At 35.9% G+C, this 21,969-nt stretch overlaps 2 protein-coding genes across 2 annotated transcripts; both read left to right on the top strand.

Annotated features, from left to right (window-relative positions):
• Window positions 1-1,421: 1,421 nt before the first annotated feature.
• On the top strand, window positions 1,422-6,844 carry LOC107653313 (cationic amino acid transporter 2). The gene is made up of 13 exons (XM_016439994.1): window positions 1,422-1,498; window positions 3,073-3,393; window positions 3,524-3,572; window positions 3,708-3,863; window positions 3,962-4,127; window positions 4,577-4,713; window positions 5,116-5,338; window positions 5,415-5,551; window positions 5,753-5,855; window positions 5,932-6,062; window positions 6,156-6,322; window positions 6,451-6,559; window positions 6,647-6,844. Exons 1-13 carry the CDS (start codon window positions 1,436-1,438, stop codon window positions 6,763-6,765), a joined length of 1,881 nt encoding a protein of 626 aa, XP_016295480.1. The 5' UTR covers window positions 1,422-1,435; the 3' UTR covers window positions 6,766-6,844.
• Window positions 6,845-8,803: 1,959 nt separating this feature from the next.
• On the top strand, window positions 8,804-12,672 carry LOC107653301 (platelet-derived growth factor receptor-like protein; the record flags this gene model as incomplete). Its single annotated transcript, XM_016439979.1, has 6 exons — window positions 8,804-8,964; window positions 9,056-9,207; window positions 10,337-10,476; window positions 10,755-10,908; window positions 11,008-11,147; window positions 12,046-12,672. Coding segments are annotated over 6 exons (966 nt in total), but the record flags the coding sequence as incomplete, so codon positions are not given.
• Window positions 12,673-21,969: the final 9,297 nt, after the last annotated feature.

Here is a 21,969-nt window from a genome sequence, read left to right as displayed (position 1 = left end):
GTAGTAAAATTTCACTTATGGTACCGTTTAATTATTTTGTTTTAAACACACTACCTATCAAACATTTGGGTTCGGTAAGATTTTTTAAATGTTTCTGAAAGTCGCTTTTGCTCACCAAGGCTGCACTTATTTGATTACAAACACAGAAAATAACTGTAATATTGTGAAATATTAACAATTTAAAATAAAGGTTTACTTAATATGTTTTGAAATGTAATTTATTCCTGTGATGTCAATTATTCCTGTGATGAAAAGCTGAATTTTCAGCAGCCATTACCCCAGTCTTCAGTGTCACATGATCTTTCAGAAATCAATCTAATATGCTGATTTATTATCAATGAGGGAAACAGTTGTGCTGCTTAATCTTTTTGGAACTTGTGATATGTTTTTCAGGATTCTTTGATGAATAAGAAATAACAGCATTTATTTAAAAAAGAATAAACCTAAACCTAACCCGAACAATATACATTACATTTAAAACGTTTGGGGTCAGTATTTATTTATTTATGTATTTATTTTCAGCAAGTAGTTGTTTGGAAATGAAGCCTGACCCATACTTAGGCAGAGACATATCTTTTAAACTGTTTATATGAACTGTTAATGAATTACTCAGATGCAGTCTGAATTGCAGCCAAGTACAAACTAAGTCAAACACAGTGTCTTATGAGTAAACTTCAAGAGAAAAGCAGAGTGTTTGCCTGTATGCTCTTAGTATCCAATGGCTTGGCGTGAGATTGTGACAGGGCTATTTCTGTCTGAGCCTTTCGGTCATTTCCGGTAAGAGGGTGAAGAATCCAAGTCAGAACAACATAGTGGAGCAGAATGGAGGGAGAGGGGGCCGATACAGCAACTACTCATTCACAGTAAACCTTTCTCCCTAGATATGGTCTCATTTCATTAGACTCAGAATGATTTATTTATTGTCCGACACTTTTTTACAGTTATTGGTAAAACATGATTTAATTGCTGGAGTCACAAAAAACATTATTAAATGTGTTAACGTTCTGCACTATAAATCATGAATGTAAGCCCCTCTTTATAGTCAGTAGCCAGGTATTACAAAGCTGGGCTGCCATCTAGTGTATCGAAAGTGAATTTCTCAAAATGCTTGTTGATCAAAGCTGAAATTGTTTAATAAATAATAATGTCCTATTTCTTTCTTGTATAAAACAATGTTCTGTTTTATCGTGCAAGTATTTGCTGAGATAGATAGCTATTATAACCTCACAGCAATATTACAGATCTTTGTTTGGTTCTCACATGGAATGTTATCCTCACCCTGTGCCTTGGCTGCAATTATGAGCACATTATGGGGCCAGTGAGAAATGCGGAAAGAAAGGCTACTTTGTTGCTAATGTCATTGAGTGGGTGGGTCAAACAGTCCACTCTTGTATATATTGTTGAAAAATCATTTGGCCTCATTGGTGTGAAAGGGATGGATATATTTAGACAGTTATTACGAAGATATAGACCGCAAACCTCTCTGGACACAATTAAGGTAATGAAACAAACATTCACTTACTAATTAGATGCATTAAGAAATGTCTTTGCAAGCTATTTAGTCATTATAGTCGTAACATTTTATCATTATAGTTATTACATTTTAAGTTTGGCTTTTTTTTTGCCATCAGTGCATTCAGTGCATATTTTCAGTGCAACAACAAGTGTAAATAAATGCAAAAATAAATTAATAAATTAATAAGGAAAATATTACAAATCCTTCTGCATGTAATTTAACAAGTAACACTTTCTTACATAAAATATTTGCAATAAAAAAGTACAATTATTAGAGTAGAATAGTACAACTTGCAACACTACGTTCTGTGTGTTCATGTTGGCATGGCACATGATCAGTGCTATAGAATGCAGTATGCAGCAGTAGATTCCTGGCAGGATTAGCATGGATAGTAAATCTCCTGTTGGCAGATTTTAGAAAGCCACCACACAAAGAGAACGTGTGCCAGCCGACCACTGCCAAGTCATGAAGGCAGCTTTGTCTATCCTTCTTCATTATTCTCATGGAGCCACAGAACAGGCTTCTGTCTAGAGTTCAGAAGAGGATAAGTGATGCAGTAGAAAGTGGAGGACACCTGACTGCATCATTTCTGTTGTATGAACCAATACACCAATGAGAAGATTAATGTAATGTTCATGAAGTAAAATAAGATTTAAGAAAAAAAAATGACTTGAATGAAATTATTTAGTAATGGATCCATTACACCGTTTTTATTCTTTAATTAATTTGATTTAAAAATCATTTTTGGCTCACAAAGATGGTTAGTGATGGATATCAGTGATCTGTTCATTCTTAAATTACAGATCTGTTTTTTTTTTTCAAAGGAAAGAAACAAAGAAAAACATCTCAGTACACTTGTGAAAACATGAAGACATTGTGATAAGGTAAATGGGAAGAAAAATGAATTGACAAATAAATGACCAACACGCAAAGGATTAAAACTATTATTTTTCAGGGCGATTACTTGAGCATAATCCAGATTAGTTGTCAAATGACACAATAGCATGGAAATTATATTAAAAATGACATTTGATATGATGATAAAATGATAAAACAAAAGTAATTTAGCTTAATAAAAAATGCAGAAAAATTTAATTAGTTAAAAGAAATAGTTGACCCAAAAACTACAATTTGCTGAAGATTTACTCACCTTTACGCCATACAAGATGAGTTTGTTTCTTCATCTGAACAGATTTGAAGAAATCGAGCATTACATCACTTCCAATGGATCCTCTGCAGTGAATGGGTGCCGTCAGAATGAGAGTGATAAAAACATCACAATAATCTACAAGTAATCCACACGACTCCAGTCCATCAATTAACTTGAGAAGAGAAAAGTGTTTGTAAGAAACAAATCCAAACAAACAACTAATCGACATCTAGGATGGCCTGAGATTAAGTACATTTTCAGCAAATTTTCATTTTTGGGTAAACAATTCCTTTAAAAAATTTGGATATAGCATTTTTTTTAATAACTTTTCATATATTTGTAACCTCACAAACAAGCTAAATTCAAAGTAAACATTTGAAATTTTACTTTCACTCATCTCTAACAGCTAATAATGCAATCGATACGATCTTTCCTGAGGGGCCTGTGCCGCAGAAAGCCCCTGGAACCGGAGGGAGAGGTCTCCATTTTTCGTCGCTGTCTTACAACTTTAGATCTAGTGGCTTTAGGAGTGGGCAGCACCTTGGGGGCCGGTGTTTACGTGCTCTCTGGAGAGGTGGCCCGGACCCTGGCTGGACCAAGTATTATCATCTCCTTCTTCATTGCTGCTTTAGCTTCTACCTTTGCTGGGCTCTGCTATGCCGAATTTGGCGCAAGGGTTCCTAAGACTGGCTCTGCCTATCTGTACAGCTACGTGACTGTAGGAGAGGTGTGGGCCTTCCTCCTTCTTCATTGCTGCTTTAGCTTCTACCTTTGCTGGGCTCTGCTATGCCGAATTTGGCGCAAGGGTTCCTAAGACCGGCTCTGCCTATCTGTACAGCTACGTGGCTGTAGGAGAGGTGTGGGCCTTCACCACAGGATGGAATTTACTACTGTCTTATGTCATCGGTAAGCAGAAATTATAGGCTTATGAAAATGCAATTTCAGCCTAATGGCGATTACATAGATAGATAGATAGATAGATAGATAGATAGATAGATAGAGTCAAAGGTCAAGTACTAACAGAGCTTTCTCTTGGTTTAGGCACATCAAGTGTGGCCAGGGCATGGAGTGGCACATTCGATGATCTTATTGGAAATGTGATGGCTAATTATTTTAGCAAATACTCGGCCATGGACCTGCCTGGCCTGGCAGCCTACCCAGACTTCTTTGCAGCTGGTCTCATAATGATTCTCTCTGGTATCTGACTATACTAATCATACACTGTCTAGTTCATTATTCTATATTTAGCATCTATGGCAAAGGCTTAGACTCTATGTACCGTATTTTTCTCACAGGTCTTCTTGCATATGGCGTGAAAGAATCAACCACGGTCAACAAGATATTTACAAGTGTTAATATACTGGTGTTGGTATTTGTCATCATCGCTGGCTTCATCAAGGGAAACCTACAGAACTGGTTTATCACTGAAGACATCATCCTGAATGCAACAGCAATGCATGAGTAAGAACATGTGCATGTATAATTTATTGGAATTTTCAGTGTAGTAATAATCAGTGTAGTCCTTTCAGTCTAGAAACATTAAAATTATCTGTGTATGTTCAGTATAGAATACTAGCATACTACTTTATGCAGTGTATAGAACATACACTGTGCATACACAGTATGCAAATTTCAGTAGAATACGCAATCTACCGCATTTGGGAAAATAAAATCGGTTGCAATTTTAATGTCTTTCTTGACTCATTATTTGATTGGACTGACATAAGTTTGCCAAAACATTTTTACACAAAATAGATAAAAATGCAAAATCTATATATTCTATACCAAATAGCATAATTTTACTATTGTGGAAAAAATAGTAGGAGTAGTGTGCTAATGTGCTATTCCAAATTCAGATATCCTCAGTTCTTTTCTAAAACCGTTTATTTTATTTTATTTTAATTTTTAAGAAACCTAACATCCACCGTCAATGTCACCACTGAGTACGGAATAGGTGGATTTTTCCCATTTGGATTTGAAGGAACACTGGCAGGAGCAGCCACATGTTTCTATGCATTTGTTGGCTTTGATTGCATTGCAACTACAGGTAAATCTGAAAACATTAATAATATTTTTGCATTTTCAGCAGCCATTACTTCAGTCTTCAGTGTCACATGACTCTTCAGAAATCATTCTAATATGCTGATTTGGTGCTCAAGAAACATTCCTTATTATTATCAATGTTGAAATCATGTTTAGTATTAATATTTCATGCTTTTTTTCAGGATTCTTTGATTTCTTTGAATGAAAGATCATTTAAAAGAACTGCATTTGTTTGAAATTATAATATTTTCTAACAATATAAAATTATTTACTGTCACTTTTAATCAATTCAATGCATCCTTGCTGAATAAAAATATAAATGAAAAAAATTAAAAATTTGCTCATCCCAAACTTTTAAAACTTAGTGTGTATTATCTTTAGTCATGCTTTTAAACTGATTTGCCAGGTGAGGAGGTGAAGAACCCTCAGAAGTCTATACCTGTGGGTATCGTGGTGTCTCTGCTCATCTGTTTCCTGGCGTACTTTGGCGTTTCGGCTGCTCTCACTTTGATGATGCCATACTACCGACTCAGCGTTCAGAGTCCTTTGCCTGTGGCCTTTGCTTACATTGGCTGGGCTGCTGCAAAGTACGTTGTGGCAGTCGGATCCCTGTGCGCTCTGTCAACAAGGTAAAGGAGTCACAGATTGAGATCTGAATCTCTGTTATGTATTGGTTCAGTTACAGACAGTTAATTTGATCTTCAGTCTCTTGGGGTCCATGTTCCCAATGCCTCGTGTCCTGTTTGCCATGGCCAGAGATGGACTCATGTTCAAATCATTGTATAAAGTCAGCTTACGGCAGAGTCCAGTGGTGGCCACACTATCCTCTGGCACTGTGGCAGGTAAGTGTATTAAACAAGATTGTTAAAAAATTATCTACATATTGGATCAATTAATTTGGGTCTCTTTTTCATCTCTCACATATGACAGACTAAGCCAAATCATAAGACTGGGGCTTTTTTCTCTCTCTATAAGATGAATAATCTGCAGCTTTTGTGCAAAATGCAAAAGCCCTGGAAATCATGTGCTCTGCTTTATTCCAGCAATAATGGCTCTTTTATTTGACCTGAAGGCATTGGTTGATATGATGTCGATTGGAACCCTCTTCTCCTACACACTTGTGGCTATTTGTATTCTCATACTAAGGTTGTATTCCCAGCTCCACACTTCCCTTCTAACACCATGATGCAAATCTTTGAAGCTAAAATTGGTTTCTTTCAAGGTATCAAGAGACTGCTTCAGAGGAAAGTGATTTGCACACACCCACAACTTCGACGTTTGGGTTTTTGAAACCCCCTTCATATCCTACCAATGAAACTTCAAACACTGTTACAACATGCACAGTTCTTCTTGGTATGCAGAAAACCTTCCACAGAAATACCGAAAAATATGACCACTTGGACCATTATTTAGCAATATCAGCTAATTTCTTTCATATCTTTGCAGTTGTGTTGGTGCTTATTCTGTCACTGCTGATGAGCAAAGCTATCAGATCTTTGTTGTTTCTGGAGATCTGGAGTGTTGTGAGTGTAACTGTGATCCTGATCATAATGTTACTCACGGTCTTCATTATCTGGAGGCAACCCCAAAACCCAACCAAAGCCTCCTTCATGGTGAGCACAGGACTTTTACAATGCAATACAATGCAAAACAATACAATACAATAGCACCTTATTTTATAAAGTAAAAATATTAATAAAAAATAAAAATGATTCATATCTCATATTTTCTGTGACCACAGGTACCGTTATTGCCTTTACTCCCTGTGGTGAGTGTGTTCATCAACATTTACTTGATGGTTCAACTGGGAGGAGACACATGGATTCGTTATGCAGTGTGGATGGCTGGGGGTATGCAATGCAAAATATGAAATGTTGTTGAAAGATTAACCTATATTTTTTTTAAAAAGTGTAAATGTGTGTCTTTTTTCTGCTCAGGATTCCTTATCTACTTTGGATATGGAGTGAGGAATAGCATCCAGAGGCAAAGGTTACTCAGCAGTCAGGTCACCATTGAAACCATTGAAACCAAATCTGATAAAGAAGGATCCAAATAAATTGATGACCTACAGAAAAATCATTTGCACCAGTCATATGTCTCAAGTAGATGCCAGTTCAGCAAGAAGCTCTTTCTAGGTTTTTTTTTTTTTTTTAAACTAGAGTTTTTATCATATTTGCAGTGAAATCATCTCTGTCAGTTTATACTTTTTATAATAAATAAATAAATATTTCTGAATCTTCAAGTTGACCATGACATTGTTTATTAAATTACACACTACTGTTAAAAAGTTTGGGGTCGGTAAAATTGTTAAAATGTTTTTGAAGGAAGTCTCTTATGCTCATCAAGGCTGCATTTATTTGTTCAAAAAATACAGTAAAAACAGCGATTTTGTGAAATTATATTACAATTAAAATATTTGTTTTCTATTTTAATATATTTTAAAATGCAATTTATTTCAGTGATGGCAAAACTGAATTTTCAGCAACCATTACTCCAGTCTTTACCGAAACTACTCCTAACATTACAAATGTCTATACTGTCACTTTTGATCAATTTAATGCATTCTTTCTGAATAAAAGTATAAAAAGCAGCATATTGATCCAAACATTTGAGTGATACTTTATGTTGGGAGAAAATGCTTCAATAATTAAAAAAAAAAAAAGGTCCCAAATACTGTAAGTGTGCATTAGCTGGACCAAATGGGGAAAAAAGTTAAGTATCAAGATTTGAAATATTAGTTAAGCATTAAGATTTGAGCTAAATAAACAGAATTTATGACAATGACATTGTTCATTTTTGATTTTTATTTATGTAACAGAATGTAAGCTTGGAAAAAAAGATTTGGTTAAGTACACAGGACTTGCATGACTAGAAAATAGTTGCTCCTCAGAGTTGCTGAGCGAACTGATGTGCCCTTAAGGGACTTTAATCTTACTTTCAACTGTGAGGGCACAAAAGAACAATAGTACCATTCACAAGATCCTACCTGTGTCGCACTAATCAGATCTGAACTATTAAATCAAACAGAAATTCAGAAAACTGGGTCATTCCACAGCAAATACCCGGCAATGAGTTTATAGGCCACTAGTATCTTTAGCATTTTTAGCTCCATTGTTTTTATGCACCAGAAAAAATAACTCAAGTAAATGTAACATAATGTAGAACATAGTAATCATGCATAACACTGTCATGTACATATTTGTGGATCAATTTTACATTTACCATGTGTTCTTCAGTAATTACAAATTGCCTTGTGACAAATGTTTTCACAGAGCAGACCTTAGACTGATGCCTCTGAGTTTTTACAGCTAAATAAACACTGGCTGCTTTTTCAGTTGGATGGTCAGCTCTCCTCAGACCCTGATTGGTAGAATGAACACAGAAAGGACCCATTGAGTGTAACCGAAGGAATTTAGGGTGCTCATGCGACCTCTCACTCATCTCAACACTCAACACTCAACATCTGACCTCTCACTCTACACAGTCGGTTCCTCCTCTCCCGCTACCTTTCTATTTCTCCCTTCTCTGCATGTATCCTTAAGACCTGGGAAGGTATACCTGAGTGAACTAAAGTTTGTTTGTGGTTGCTGTGAATATTCTCCGCCATGAAGTGGAGGGTGGTGCTATTTGCTCTTCTTGTTTCTCATTTGATCATTCAGTTCGGTGAGTATCTTATCTCTTATGAGGCCATATTGTACATTATGTAGATGCGATTCTCAGTAATACAAACAGTGAAAAACAATATAACTGTACAAATCAGGTATTAACGCATGTAAAACATTTATCAAAAGTTGCATAGAACATACTTTTGTTTTGCATGAAACCCAGATTTATGGGTTCAGTTCTCAGGGACTACATGAACTGATCAAATTTACTTTGAATTCAGTCCAAAGTCACTTTGAATAAAAGTGTCTGCCAAATGCATACATGTAATTCTTACTGAGTGTACTGCCAAAACAGGCATGTGCCAAAAGGTTGAACCTGACCCGAAGACCAAAGCTGAGAAGAGACCAAATGGCAAGTCCAAGTCTGGGAAGGGATCAGGAAAGACTCCTGCTTCCAAACCTAAAGTGAAAACCACCCCTAAAGAAGCTCAGACCTACCTCACTCAGGTGGTAAACAAGGGAAGGTTTCAGAAAGTGGGGGACACGCTGACTGTCCAAGCAGGTGATACATTAGAGCTGAGGTGTAAAGGAAATCCTGTCCAGTGGGCTGTTCCTGCATATCTAGAAGAGGATGATGAAGGACGACTCAGGTATGAGTTACTAGAGACATTAAATCTGTCATCGCATTAGATTGCATTCATTTAGTTCAAATAATCAATTGTTTTTTGTCTGTATTTTCAGGACAGTTCAGCATGAACGTTATGGTACACTAATTTTGGCAAATGCAACAGCGGCAGATACAGGGGAGTTCACCTGCTATCCCATGTACTGTGAGGATAAAGACTGCAGAAAACAGTATGATAAAGGAGTCAAAGTCTTCATCTTTTTCTCAGGTAATATGAGAATGTAATGTGATCAGTGTTGGGGAGTAACTAGTTACATGTAACGGAATTACGTAATTTAATTACAAAATAAATGTAACTGTAATTAGTTACAGTTACTGAGGAAAAAATGTGTAATTAAATTACAGTTACTTATGAAAATGTTAAAGATTACAAAGGGGGTTACATCTGAATATTTTCACACACATACAGATTTGATTGATTTCTTTCCCAAATTGCATTGACATGCTTTAAAATATGAGACACCCATGTTTCAGGAGTTTAGGACACATGCTTGTTCAAAAATTTGGGTTTATTTGGGTTTATGTATATGTTTTATTTTTTTAACATTAACTGTTTTTTTTCCCCAAAGCATTGTTAGATGCCAGTTTCCTGTCATAGCGATACAAAGATTTTGATTTTAAAAACCGTATCATAGCTAAACTATATCTTATGATTTTAAATCTATAATTAAAGAATGATCTCAAATTAAACAGCTGCTAAAGTCTGATTTTGTGGTGGCTGTGCTTTAAAATTAAGTTATTTTAATCTTAATTCAAATGAAGAAGGATTCTGAAAGTCTGACAGTAATCAGTGTTGAGTGCTACTGGAAGGTTAACCCTGCCTGCTTTAAGTGTTTGAAAATGATTAACATTTGAAAACATTTGTTACAAATTTAGAAAAGTAATCAAATGTAATCAGTTACATTACTTTAATAAAGTAATTAAAATAGTTACACTACTATTACATTTTAAATATGGTAACTTGTAATCTGTAACCTATTACTTTTCCAAAGTAACCTTCCCAACACTGAATGTGATGAACAGTGTGCAAATTATACAAGTATTCTTTAGGCAACAAGAAAATTATACATCTAAAATGAAGTGGTAAAGAATAACATTAGCCCTACATATCTATGTCGAGACTCTGTATCTGAATGTAAAAAACTGCAATGTTCTAATGTTGCAGTGCTGAATTCAGAGAAATTATGTTTGGAAATGCAATATCTCTGCAATTCACTAATTATTTTGCAGTAATGACTGTCTGACTGTACTTTATTCTTTACATACTTATACTATCACAATTTTAATTCCAATTTAAACACAGAAATGACAATTGCCCATTGCCATTTCTCTCTTAGACCCTCAGGAGTTGTTTGTACCTTCTGCTGACTATTACAAGGTCATTCAGCTTCGCACTAACTGGCCCACCGTCCTGCCCTGTCAGGTGACGTCTCCGCAAGCAAAGGTGACTTTACACCGGGAATTTCCTCCAATGGAGGTGAAGGTGGATGGACGAGAAATCTCCTTTGACGTCAACTGTCTGACTGTACTTTATTCTTTACATACTTATACTATCACAATTTTAATTCCAATTTAAACACAGAAATGACAATTGCCCATTGCCATTTCTCTCTTAGACCCTCAGGAGTTGTTTGTACCTTCTGCTGACTATTACAAGGTCATTCAGCTTCGCACTAACTGGCCCACCGTCCTGCCCTGTCAGGTGACGTCTCCGCAAGCAAAGGTGACTTACACCGGGAATTTCCTCCAATGGAGGTGAAGGTGGATGGACGAGAAATCTCCTTTGACATCAAGAAGGGTTTCACCATCCACAGACCGAAGCAGTATCATGCTGGATCTCTGCACTGTGTGGCAAGCCTGGGGAACCTTCGCCAGAGCTCAACCACATACATGCTCATCTATGTCAACTGTGAGTATTTCCTCTGAAGTTAGCACACAACAGCAAACTGAAAGCACACAAGAATGTGACCAAATTTCAGAAATGATTTTAGAATGTCTACCCTGGTAGATCCAGCCGCCCCTCCGTACCCTGCGATCCAGACCCCCTCTGACACTGTGGCAGTGGGACAGAATCTTCAGGTGACATGCACTGTGATAGGAGAGCAGGACGTGGTGGTGGACTTTACCTGGGAATATCCTGGACAAAAGGTTAGACCAGAGGGTACACGAAATAAGACATACAACCTCAGAATATTTAAGCACATTTAACATTTTGTTTGTATTTAAAAAGGTTTTTAAATGGAACTAACATTAAAGCATTAAACCTATAAATCCTGACATATGAAATAACAGTGACATATGAAAATTTTGTTGAAATAGAGCAGTTTTAGACTCAATCTAAAAGAAAGAAGAGAAAAACCTTGATTTTATTCAGAGGGCCAAACTGAGCAATAATATGCAACCTGGTGCAGTTTCTAATATTTATATGTCCAAAAAGTAAGATGAAATTCTAATAACTTGTAATATGTAAATCAAAGAGATCTGAATATGCAAGATGATATTTAAATGCTTAGTTTTATGATCAAAGTAGTTTTTATTGTTGAAAGCAACGCATATACTGTAATGCAATACAGTGATGATCGAGAGATGATGGACAAATAACACTCCTCAAAAGCTTGATGTATCATATTTGATACTCACATTTTAACATGAAACATACAAAAAATTATGTATGGATAACCAATAAACCTAAGTTGCTTCAGACTGTGTTAATCTTAGAATATTGCTAACGATATAAAAGTTAGTGTTACATTTATTTTATTAAAAAAATGTGTACCAAGTCCTAATTTAGAGAATTTAGAAGTTTGTCTATCAAATATAATACAGTAGGCTTTGAGGGTCAACATATTTACATCATAAAATATAAAAAATTATATATATAAAGAACACAGAAATGTATATATTATACATTTCTGTATAATATATTATACTATATATATATATATATATATATATATATTAAATGTTAATTATATTAAAATAAATTACAAATTATATCTTATTTAAAAATTAGTTTTTTAAGATTATTTTTATTTTTCATTATCAGATTGGGCGCCCGCTGTACACCCAGGACAGTGTGCAGACAGTGCAAGTGGACGGGCAGAACCGACAGCGAACTCAGATAATACTGCTGGTGGATGAGGTCAGAGAGGTTGACCAAGGAACATACACCTGCACAGCTCAAAACCTAGAGGGTTCAAGGTCTGCATCAACCACTGTCAATCTGCAGTCAGCACGAACCACCACCAAGCCTAAGAAGCCATGATGAAGTCCTTCAGAGAAATCCTATAGAAACCTGAAAACCTGGATCATGCCAGTCAGATATTCTTAGCTGTAACATGCTATACTAAATGGCTGTACAATAACCAGAACAATCCTCACAGAACACTATTTTTTCCCCTTTTGAGAAGACACAAGTCAGGTGGAACAGAGCAAAGTGTAAATAGTGCTTAGATTAGGTAGTATGTGCATTCCCATTGTTTTACTGACCCCAACAACAAGAAAGGGGATTGTAAACAGTATATGTGAGAATATAAATGTCATTTGAGCAGATGAAATTTAAATATGACAATCAAATGTGCAACTATAGAAATGCTGGCATAAATGGATAAACAAAAAATGGAAAGAGGGTTATGTATCTGTCTTAGTCTCTGTAACAACATTTTACTATAGGCTATTAATACATTTCTAATATTGTGCAGTTTTAAATTCTGTACCTACATGCTATTTTTTCATAATATGCAATAAAACAGTATTTTCATGCCAGCTTCTGTTTTCTTTATAGCAATTTAAACTACTGCTGTTATGATCAATAAAGCCAAAGTGTTTGTGACACCCACTGAATCCCAGAAATACCACAACTTTAACATTACCAGCAGGGGGCGACATATTTGTGCTATTGAAAGCACAGGAATGATGTGGAAAAAAACAAAAGCAATGTGTTCATATATTACACAAACCTCAGCCATTACACTGCATTAACCCTCAAGTATTGACATTCATAATGTATTAGCAATTGGTTAAAACATTGGTTTTATGCATATGATTAAATGGATTGGTTTCTTACAAACATGCAGCTTGTCACTTCAGAAGACGTTAATTGATAGACTGGAGTCGTGTGAATTACTTGTTTATTATTGTGAAGGTTTTTTTTCCCAGCTATTTTTACTCTCATTCTGATGGCACCCATGCACTGCAGTGGATCCATTGGTGAGCAAATTATGTAATGCTATTTTGTCAAAATCTCTTCTGATGAAGAAACAAACTCATCTACATCGTTGATGGCCTGAGGGTGAGAACATTTCAGCAAATTTTTATTTTTGGGTGAACTACTCCTTTGAACACATACAGTGGGGCTCTAAGGGTTAAAAGGTCTTAATGCTTCTCCAGAAGCTAATTTCTTTTCACTCATTTACTGTTCCTAAAACGAAACCATTCAGAATGCCTCTCCATCCTCAAAGGGCAGGAAGTATGCAGTGCACTCAGGTGTGTGCCCAGAGGCTACAGTCATCACAGTATTAGTGGAGTGGAGCGGTAATGACAGGGTGCTGTCAGTCTTACTCAGTAGAAGGAGGTCTGGGGGCCAGATATGAGTCTGTGTCTAAATGCATCTGATTTCGTAAGAGTTCTGTGAATAATTATAACAACCGGATGTGTCATACACCTCTTTGTTCATTCTATTCTGTTAGTTCCCATTGGAAATACGTTATCTGTATAAAAAATTGTATAAAGCTGATGCAGCTCATGCACAGTACAGCTTCAGGTGTTGTGCTCCAAATTACTTCCAGATAAACAGTAGAAATTAAGGAGAGTTTACCATACTAGGTCTACTATACATATTATACTAAATATTACTACATTTTATACCTTTCATAGGTTTGGGGGCAGTAAGATTTTTTTTTTTAAGAAATTCATTCTTTTCTCCAGCAAGGATGCACTAAATTGATTAAAACAAAAGTGTAAATACATTACAAAATTTCTCTTTCACATACATTTTGAACTTTATCAAAAAATCCTGAAAAAACATATATCACCATTTCCATAAAACCTGAAGACTGGTGTAATGGCTGCTAAAAATGCAGCTTCACTATTACAGGAATAACTTGCATATTAAAATATATTCAAAAAATATATAAAAAAAATTTTTAATTGTAATAATTTTCACAGTATTATTGTTTTTACTGTATTTTTGATTAAATAAATGCAGCCTTGGTGAGCGCAATCTTACATCATGTAGTAATAAATATTTCAGTAATTTAATATATTTTTCACAACAGTTACCAGAAAGAAAGAAAGAAAGAAAGAAAGAAAGAAACAGACATCCAGCAGTTCCTCTATGTAATCGCCAGGTGTCGCTGTAGAGTCGCTGTGATAAATCACTGAAGCCGCTCCAGTGCAGATTAGTTCAAATCTCAGAGAGGAAAACCGAAGAGCAACATTACGTGGTGCAGGACTCCGTCATCAGATCATCTCCACCGCGTCTCTACAGATCGCCATCGGCGTCGAGGAATATCTCTCTATTGTTTTCTTCTAAAACAATCTAAAAAAAATCTCTAGCGATCCAGACGTCAGTCTTATCTGTGATTGAGCAATAATGGTGAGTCTGCTGTGACTTCAGTCTGTTTGCACTTGCTGCAGTGTCTCTATTTAGACCTACACATATAGAATTAAGTCTGATCTGTCTGTAAGCAAAGCTTAACGATGCACATCACTGAACTTTAATTTATTTAACTTTATTTTTACTGCATGTCATCTAAAACTGAGTTTACAGGTGTCTTTCAGTTTGATACACTGAAGAGCTGCAAAATAATTTAACATACATGCGTATGTAAGAACACTTACATATGTTATATATATATATATATATATATATATATGCATGGCTATTTTTCAGTTATTTTCTCTTTATAGTCATGGTAGTATGTTGTTATCTTCTCAGTGATTGTATGTGCATAAAGATTAGTGCGCTCTTGTTTGAAAAACAATTGCATTGCATTCCTGGCAGGTCAGTTCCATTAAAGTAAGCTCACTAAGAAGTTTTCTCAGCACTTAATAGGTGGCAACAAACCATAAAAAGGCCATTTGCATAGTTGGAGTGCAGCCTGCCTGTTCCTGTCATCTGCTTTGGTGGTCACAGAGCGCTCGGACCCCCATCTCACTCACTCTGCACAGTGTGTACATGTATTTGCGGGAGACTGTTGTGAAGTGTTTGGGTGGGAGTCCTTATTCTAGACTCCAGCTCTGCTCTGCTTTTGATGCCCTGATTTTAGGGACAAAGGGGAACTGAGTAGCGCTAGGCAGTAACCTTGGAAACCAGGGGCCAAAACAGGACCCCTGACCTATGGAGTCATTGCCCATTGTGGGAGTGGCTCTCAAGTGGAGCTGGTCAGAGGGCATGAAGCTCCTCCGCGGGTCTCACATCTCCTTTCAGCTGCACAGAATGCACAAATGGGGTGTCTAACAACATGAAACCACACTTAGGGTGGCTTTTAGACCAGGCAGTTGGATGGCTGACAAATGCTTCTTGTGCAGTACACTGAATGTTCAGTGCACATGCAATCTGAGCAACAGATTGGCTTTATTTTTAGGGTTTTCAACTGTTCTGTTTGGTTGTCACCTCGCAGAAAACGTACATGACAACTGTCAGATGAGACTAGCAGTAGAAGAGACTTCCATAAGAGACTTACCGACCTCAAACTTTTGAACAGTATTATAACAGTAATATATAATTTATTAACTTGCAAAAGAGACACAAACCAACAGTGAGTAATGCTAATTTGGTGTAAGCATCAAGAGAGCAGGTGTGTGGCACGGAAGGCATCATTCAAAGTTATCAGAAACTACACCTTTAAAGCTGGTCCCTGCAGGGCTTTGGCTCAGCAACTAAACCATGCATTAGCATGCAATCACTTCACCTGTTATTGTTTCTATCCTGTATTTTTTTTATAGGCCACTTAATACCTGCTTTGAGATCTGAAACCTGGAAACTTTTTCAGGCTTTTACTCAAGTCATTAGCAGTATTGGAAAATAACTAATTAAAATTAACAACAGATTTCAGTAGTGACAATAGTTATGTTTAAAATACTGTAGCTTATCCAGAATCAAGCTACCTTTAGCGATGTAGTGCAGTGTTTATTTCCATACATTAGGGTGTATTCTTGTATTGTTTCTGTTCAAGTTTATCTGTTCGAGTTGTCAGTCATTAATTCATATGCCTTCCTTGTTTTTGTGCCAGAAAAAGTAGCTGGAATGTAGTTAGCTACTTTTTGCCAGTTGTCTTTAGTAAGTGAAGAAATAAATAAAGAATAATTGATGACGGGCCATTGAATTATTAGAAAAGGATGCACACCTGAGGTGGTGATGTGCCCACGGTGCGAATAGTGGCTGTTACACCTCGGGTGTGCATCATTTTCTAATAATCCAATGGCCCGGAGTCAATTATTCCACTTATACTATGGCTACCACACCTCACAACATTGTTCAGATGTTGTATTTCAAGACATTCATTATTAAAACCTTGAGCATAGGATTAATTTCACCCTTGAGCATAGGAATAATTTTTTACGCATCTCATCCCACGCCTCCGTTGCTAATTCCAAACTTCATTTTAGACCTAGTAACAGAGGCTTGATAACAGCCATTGATAGCAGACTACTGCAGTTAATAATGCAGTTATGAGAGAGAGAGAGAAAGAGAGAGAGAGAGAGAGATTAAGCATGTGTGAATCACCTGAGTCTGTGCGTCTCTCAACAGAGTTCGGCAGCAGCGTCTCTACTAACAGCGAAACTTGAAGTTAATCTGCTTCAAGAACAGCGCAGTTATTAGTGAGATATAACATATAGCTTTTAGGTTGCTAAACTATTTACTGATAAAATTGTCAGAACAGCGCTGACAACACGTTTCTGTGTACATGTATGTTTGTGTGTGTGTGTGTGTGTGTGTGTGTGTGTGTGTGCATTTGTATGGGAGAGAGAGTGGGAGGAAGAGAGTATGTTCTTTCTGTGCATAAACATAATTTTGTGGCAAAAACATGGAAATAATCATATTATTTATTTTTATCTTATTATAAAATTATTTATAATAATAAATAATCATCATATATCATCAAATAATTATCATATTATTTACTATATTTATTTGCTTCCTAGTTGTTGTTGTTGGTTTTGGTTCTTTTGCTGTTGTAGGCTGTAAGGACCTTTGAAATAATTAAAATCATTTGGCAAATTGATATGGACATGTAATGCGGTCAAGACCTGCCTGGAACAACTTTAGCCGTGCGTTTCCCTGAAAATAACTGCACACCTTAGAACGTTCATCAGCCAATCAGATTCAAGCATTCAACATGGGGCTGTAGTATAAATATTATTAGTATAAATAGTATACATTAACAATTAAATAAAATATTAAACAAAAAAAACAAATAAATAATTACTTTAAATTACAAATAGCTACATTTTCTTAGTAGCTTCCCCATCAGGGTATTTCAGGTTGCTCATAACTACATGCCATAACTGTAGATACCCTAGCCACAGGACCTTAGTGAACACAGTGGGCTTTTAACCCAGGGAAGACAAGCTAATCGCTATAATCATCCTGCTCCTCTTCTTCACCTCTGCTTGCTGGCCCTCTGTCCCACAAACCCCTTTTTCAAAAGAAAGTCTGGTGTAGGATTAGGATTAGTCAGCTTTCTTTCTCAGGACAACATCACACGCGCTCACACTCACCACTCAGATTTGCCTTCAGATCCTTTTATCCGTTGAGAGACGCGTCTGTCGTTGTAATTACAGATTTGTGATGTTGGAGAACAAATAGAAGCTCTTATCCTGCAACATTACTACAAAATAATCAGGACGTCATTTAAATTTCCAGAAGTCATTCTGGACTGTGTTTCCCTTCAAGCACATACACTCTAAAAAATGCTGGGCTGTTTCAACCCAATGTTGGATCAAATATGGACTATGTTTCCCTTCAAGCACATACACTCTAAAAAATGCTGGGCTGTTTCAACCCAATGTTGGGTCAAATATGGACTAACCCAACTGTTGGGTTAAAAAGTTAATTTAAAAATGTAACCAAAATTTAACCCAACAGTTGGGTTAGTCCATATTTGACCCAACATTGGGTTGAAACAGCCCAGCATTTTTTAGAGTGTACTGTAGCTGTGTGCTGATTCATGTGATTCTTTTGATATCATACTAAACAAACCAAGTGCTGATTGTGCTCTTGCAAAGTGGTTCCACAGCAATCTTTTGGTTTCGCTGACAGTATAAAACATTTCCTGTAGTGGCACTATCATGTCTAGCAGTCTACTGCTTAGAGAATCGGACTGTTTCTTTCACTGCGAGAGTGCTTTCTTTAACATTTCTTTCTTAGAGGTTTTGTTCAAGTTTGATGGCAAAAAAAACAGTGTAAAATAGTCTTGACAGCCAATGTTTATATCAGGTTTGCGTTAGGAACATTTGTATGTGGGTCTATTGTGTATTGAACAGAATGAAGAATGCCGTTTTTTGTGGCTGGTGGATTGACATAATGAGGTAGGCAAGGCAACTAATGCTCTAGGTTGCTAATAGAAAGGATCAGTTTCATTCCCAAGTACAGGCGACTCTCAAAATAATTTGTTATAATTTGAATTAATTGTTATACCTAAAACATTACTTAAAAATACAACTACCAAGGCTGTCAATATTTTAAATCTACATGTGATTTAAAAAACTGGAATATGTTTCACAAGAAAATACTATTTCAGATTTTCTACTTCAAAATGTTTGATTCAATGTTACTAGAAGTTTCTTTGTAACTGTTTGTGAAATTTACTAGCAGTTTCCGAATTAAAATTGTTGCTACACCAATTTTTTTTTCAGAGTACTTCTAAAAATACAAATATATAAAAATGCAAATCATTTAACCCTAGGTTACTCCAGGGGGACTTTCCCTGCAATAAGCATGTTCCATGTTGTTTTGGATGAAATGTCTACACCAATCAGGAAGTAATAATTTGTGTGACCCTTAGTTGACATGGGTTCATTTCCTCCTTTTCAAATTTACAGCAAATCATGAGCAACAGAATGGTATCAATTACAGCACTTTGTTTCCCTCACTCACATATTTCTCATAGCATTAAACAGGTTGTAATTCAAAACTACCTGGAAATCAGATTGCAGTTTTTCTCTGAAGGTCTTTTGGGCTGCAGTATAGAAGAGGATCCAACTCTTGTACTTATTGTTTCTTTTTATAGCTGGATAATGGCTGCTCTCCAGAAACGTACAGGGTTGTGTATATTTTATTTTTATCTGAACATGCTGCTACTATAAGAAAAAGTAGTGTTGGTTTGGGTAGAGTGTTTTTCCACTCACAATTAAAAATAATCACCTGGTTTGTTATGACTTTTCTATTCAAGATTAAATTTCTTCTAAGGAACACAATAATTTGCTTTCGTGATGGACAGAGGTTGAGGAAACAGGCTCAGTTAGTTGTTTCTCATCTGAAGTCAGATAGATAACTGTGAGCAGGCTTCGATAATAGGCGATGGTTGAACTTATGGAATCTTCTAGACTGACTTGCCTGAAGGGAAGAGAATATGCAACACTGTATTTAAGAAACATGACTGGGGCACTCATTATAAAGTCTGCTTCGTCCTTCAGTAGCTATTTATTTTTTCTGTTTGATCTCTCTGCCAGCCTGCAAGTGAAACAACCCATATGTAAATATGGCCTTTCCAGAAATCTCCCTCCCAGAAAGAATGTGTTTGTCTGCTTGATCCCTGGCCAATGACATACTGTACTTTGGTTAAAGTGTATCATAAAAGTCAGCTGAGGCATTCCAGAGGTGAGACTGTACCTGTAACAAGTTCCCTTCATGATCATGTGAAGAGATTGACTGATAATGTATCAACCGATACCAGATTCTTTTGTTTGAAGTGTTAGATAACCAATATACCAATACTTATTGAATTGTTTCAGCTTTTGGCACAAATATCATTAGAGTGAAACAATATAAAGATGCATTGTGAATCTACATAAATATATACAATTTGTGAAATTTGTTGTTTTAAAAAGAAATACTGAGAGTAAAGCCAAATATATATATATATATATATATATATATGTGTGTGTGTGTGTGTGTGTGTACTGTATAACACATTACAAATAATATATTATGAAAATTAGCACAGTTACTACTATTATCAGTATTAATTTATCATAGACATATATTACTTTTCAGGTATTCATTAAGAATTATATATATATATATATATATATATATATACTGTATATACTGTATCAGGGCTCCAGACTGCGACTAAAACGGTCGCAGTCTGGAGAAAAAATACTAAAATATTAATTTGCGAGTGAAGTTTTTGCTGAGGTCGCCACTGGCGACTATATATATTTACATGTTATTACTTAAAAATTTGCATGCAATGCCTTTTTTCCTGATTGTCTTGCGATCACACCTTTTGTTATGTTCACGTATTAAACTAAGAAGTTTTAGTGGAAAAAAGAGTTTCAAACAGTCCTCATCTCTCGCGCACAGCAGCATCGTCGCACACAGTCTGCTAAACGCAGCTCAGTTGTGCAGCGCGAGAGAGATTGAAATGACGGAGACGTGCAAGTAAAAGTGCAGAAAAGCAGCGTCTATTTCGTGCACAACTTACAACAGGTAAAGCTGTCAGCTGTGTGGATATTGGCAATATCGTTAACAATTCTTGTTTTTAATCATTACTAATATGGCAACAGGTAAAGATGTCAGCTGTGTGGATATTGGCAATATCGTTAACAATTCTTGTTTTTAATCATTACTAATATGGCAACAGGTAAAGATGTCAGCTGTGTGGATATTGGCAATATCGTTAACAATTCTTGTTTTTAATCATTACTAATATGGCAACAGGTAAAGATGTCAGCTGTGTGGATATTGGCAATATCGTTAACAATTCTTGTTTTTAATCATTACTAGTATGGCTTCTTCTTATCAAGATCTTAGTCTATATGCTGTGTTCTGTTAATGCGTGAACTTCATATTATTTAAAGCACACTTGCCGTCCAGTAATCGCAAAAAAGCTTTGTTACTTTTTAATAAACAAAGTATCAGCTTTAAAATTATGCCAAATTCATAACGAAGTTCAAACAATAAATACAGTTTTGGCACTCTTTAATGCGGCTCTTTAATGCGCGATCGCTTTAGTGCCTCAGTTCAAGCAGGAAGTGAACCCATTATATCTTTCTCTTTACTATTATAGTACATAATGAACATGAATTAACATAAAAACGTAGGCTATTTTATAAGAGAGCCTACAGTACAACTTACTGAAATGTCTCATGTAAAAGCTCATTCAGTGTTTCAAACTGTGGTAAACGTGTAGCCTAAAGCTTAAACATTGCAACGTAATATACATTTACCTCAGAATAACCATTCTGTATCCATAAGCTCATCAGTCAGCTAGAAAAATAACTATAGGAGCATTTTGCTATATTTATGCGCTATTGCATATTAATATTTTTACTTAACCTGTTGTCTATGATTCAACAGTACATAATGAACATGAATTAACATCAAAAGGTAGGCTATTTTATAAGAGAGCCTACAGTACAACTTACTGAAATGTCTCATGTAAAAGCTCATTCAGTGTTTCAAACTGTGGTAAACGTGTAGCCTAAAGCTTAAACATTGCAACGTAATATACATTTACCTCAGAATAACCATTCTGTATCCATAAGCTCATCAGTCAGCTAGAAAAATAACTATAGGAGCATTTTGCTATATTTATGCGCTATTGCATATTAATATTTTTACTTAACCTGTTGTCTATGATTCAACTCCTCCTATAAAATTACATTTTACTAATTAAGAAAAACAGACTGAAAGTGTGAAAGACATTCATTCTTAAAAATAAAGGTGCTTAAAAGGTTCTTCACAGAAGCATTTTTGGTTCCACAAAGAACCATTCAGTCAAAGGTTCTTTAAAGAACC

Source organism: Sinocyclocheilus anshuiensis, unplaced genomic scaffold (genome assembly GCF_001515605.1).
Source record: "Sinocyclocheilus anshuiensis isolate Anshui unplaced genomic scaffold, SAMN03320099.WGS_v1.1 scaffold103, whole genome shotgun sequence".
Lineage (NCBI taxonomy): Eukaryota > Metazoa > Chordata > Actinopteri > Cypriniformes > Cyprinidae > Sinocyclocheilus > Sinocyclocheilus anshuiensis.
Note: the sequence above shows the minus strand (reverse complement) of the source record. Positions and strands in the feature narration are given on the sequence as shown.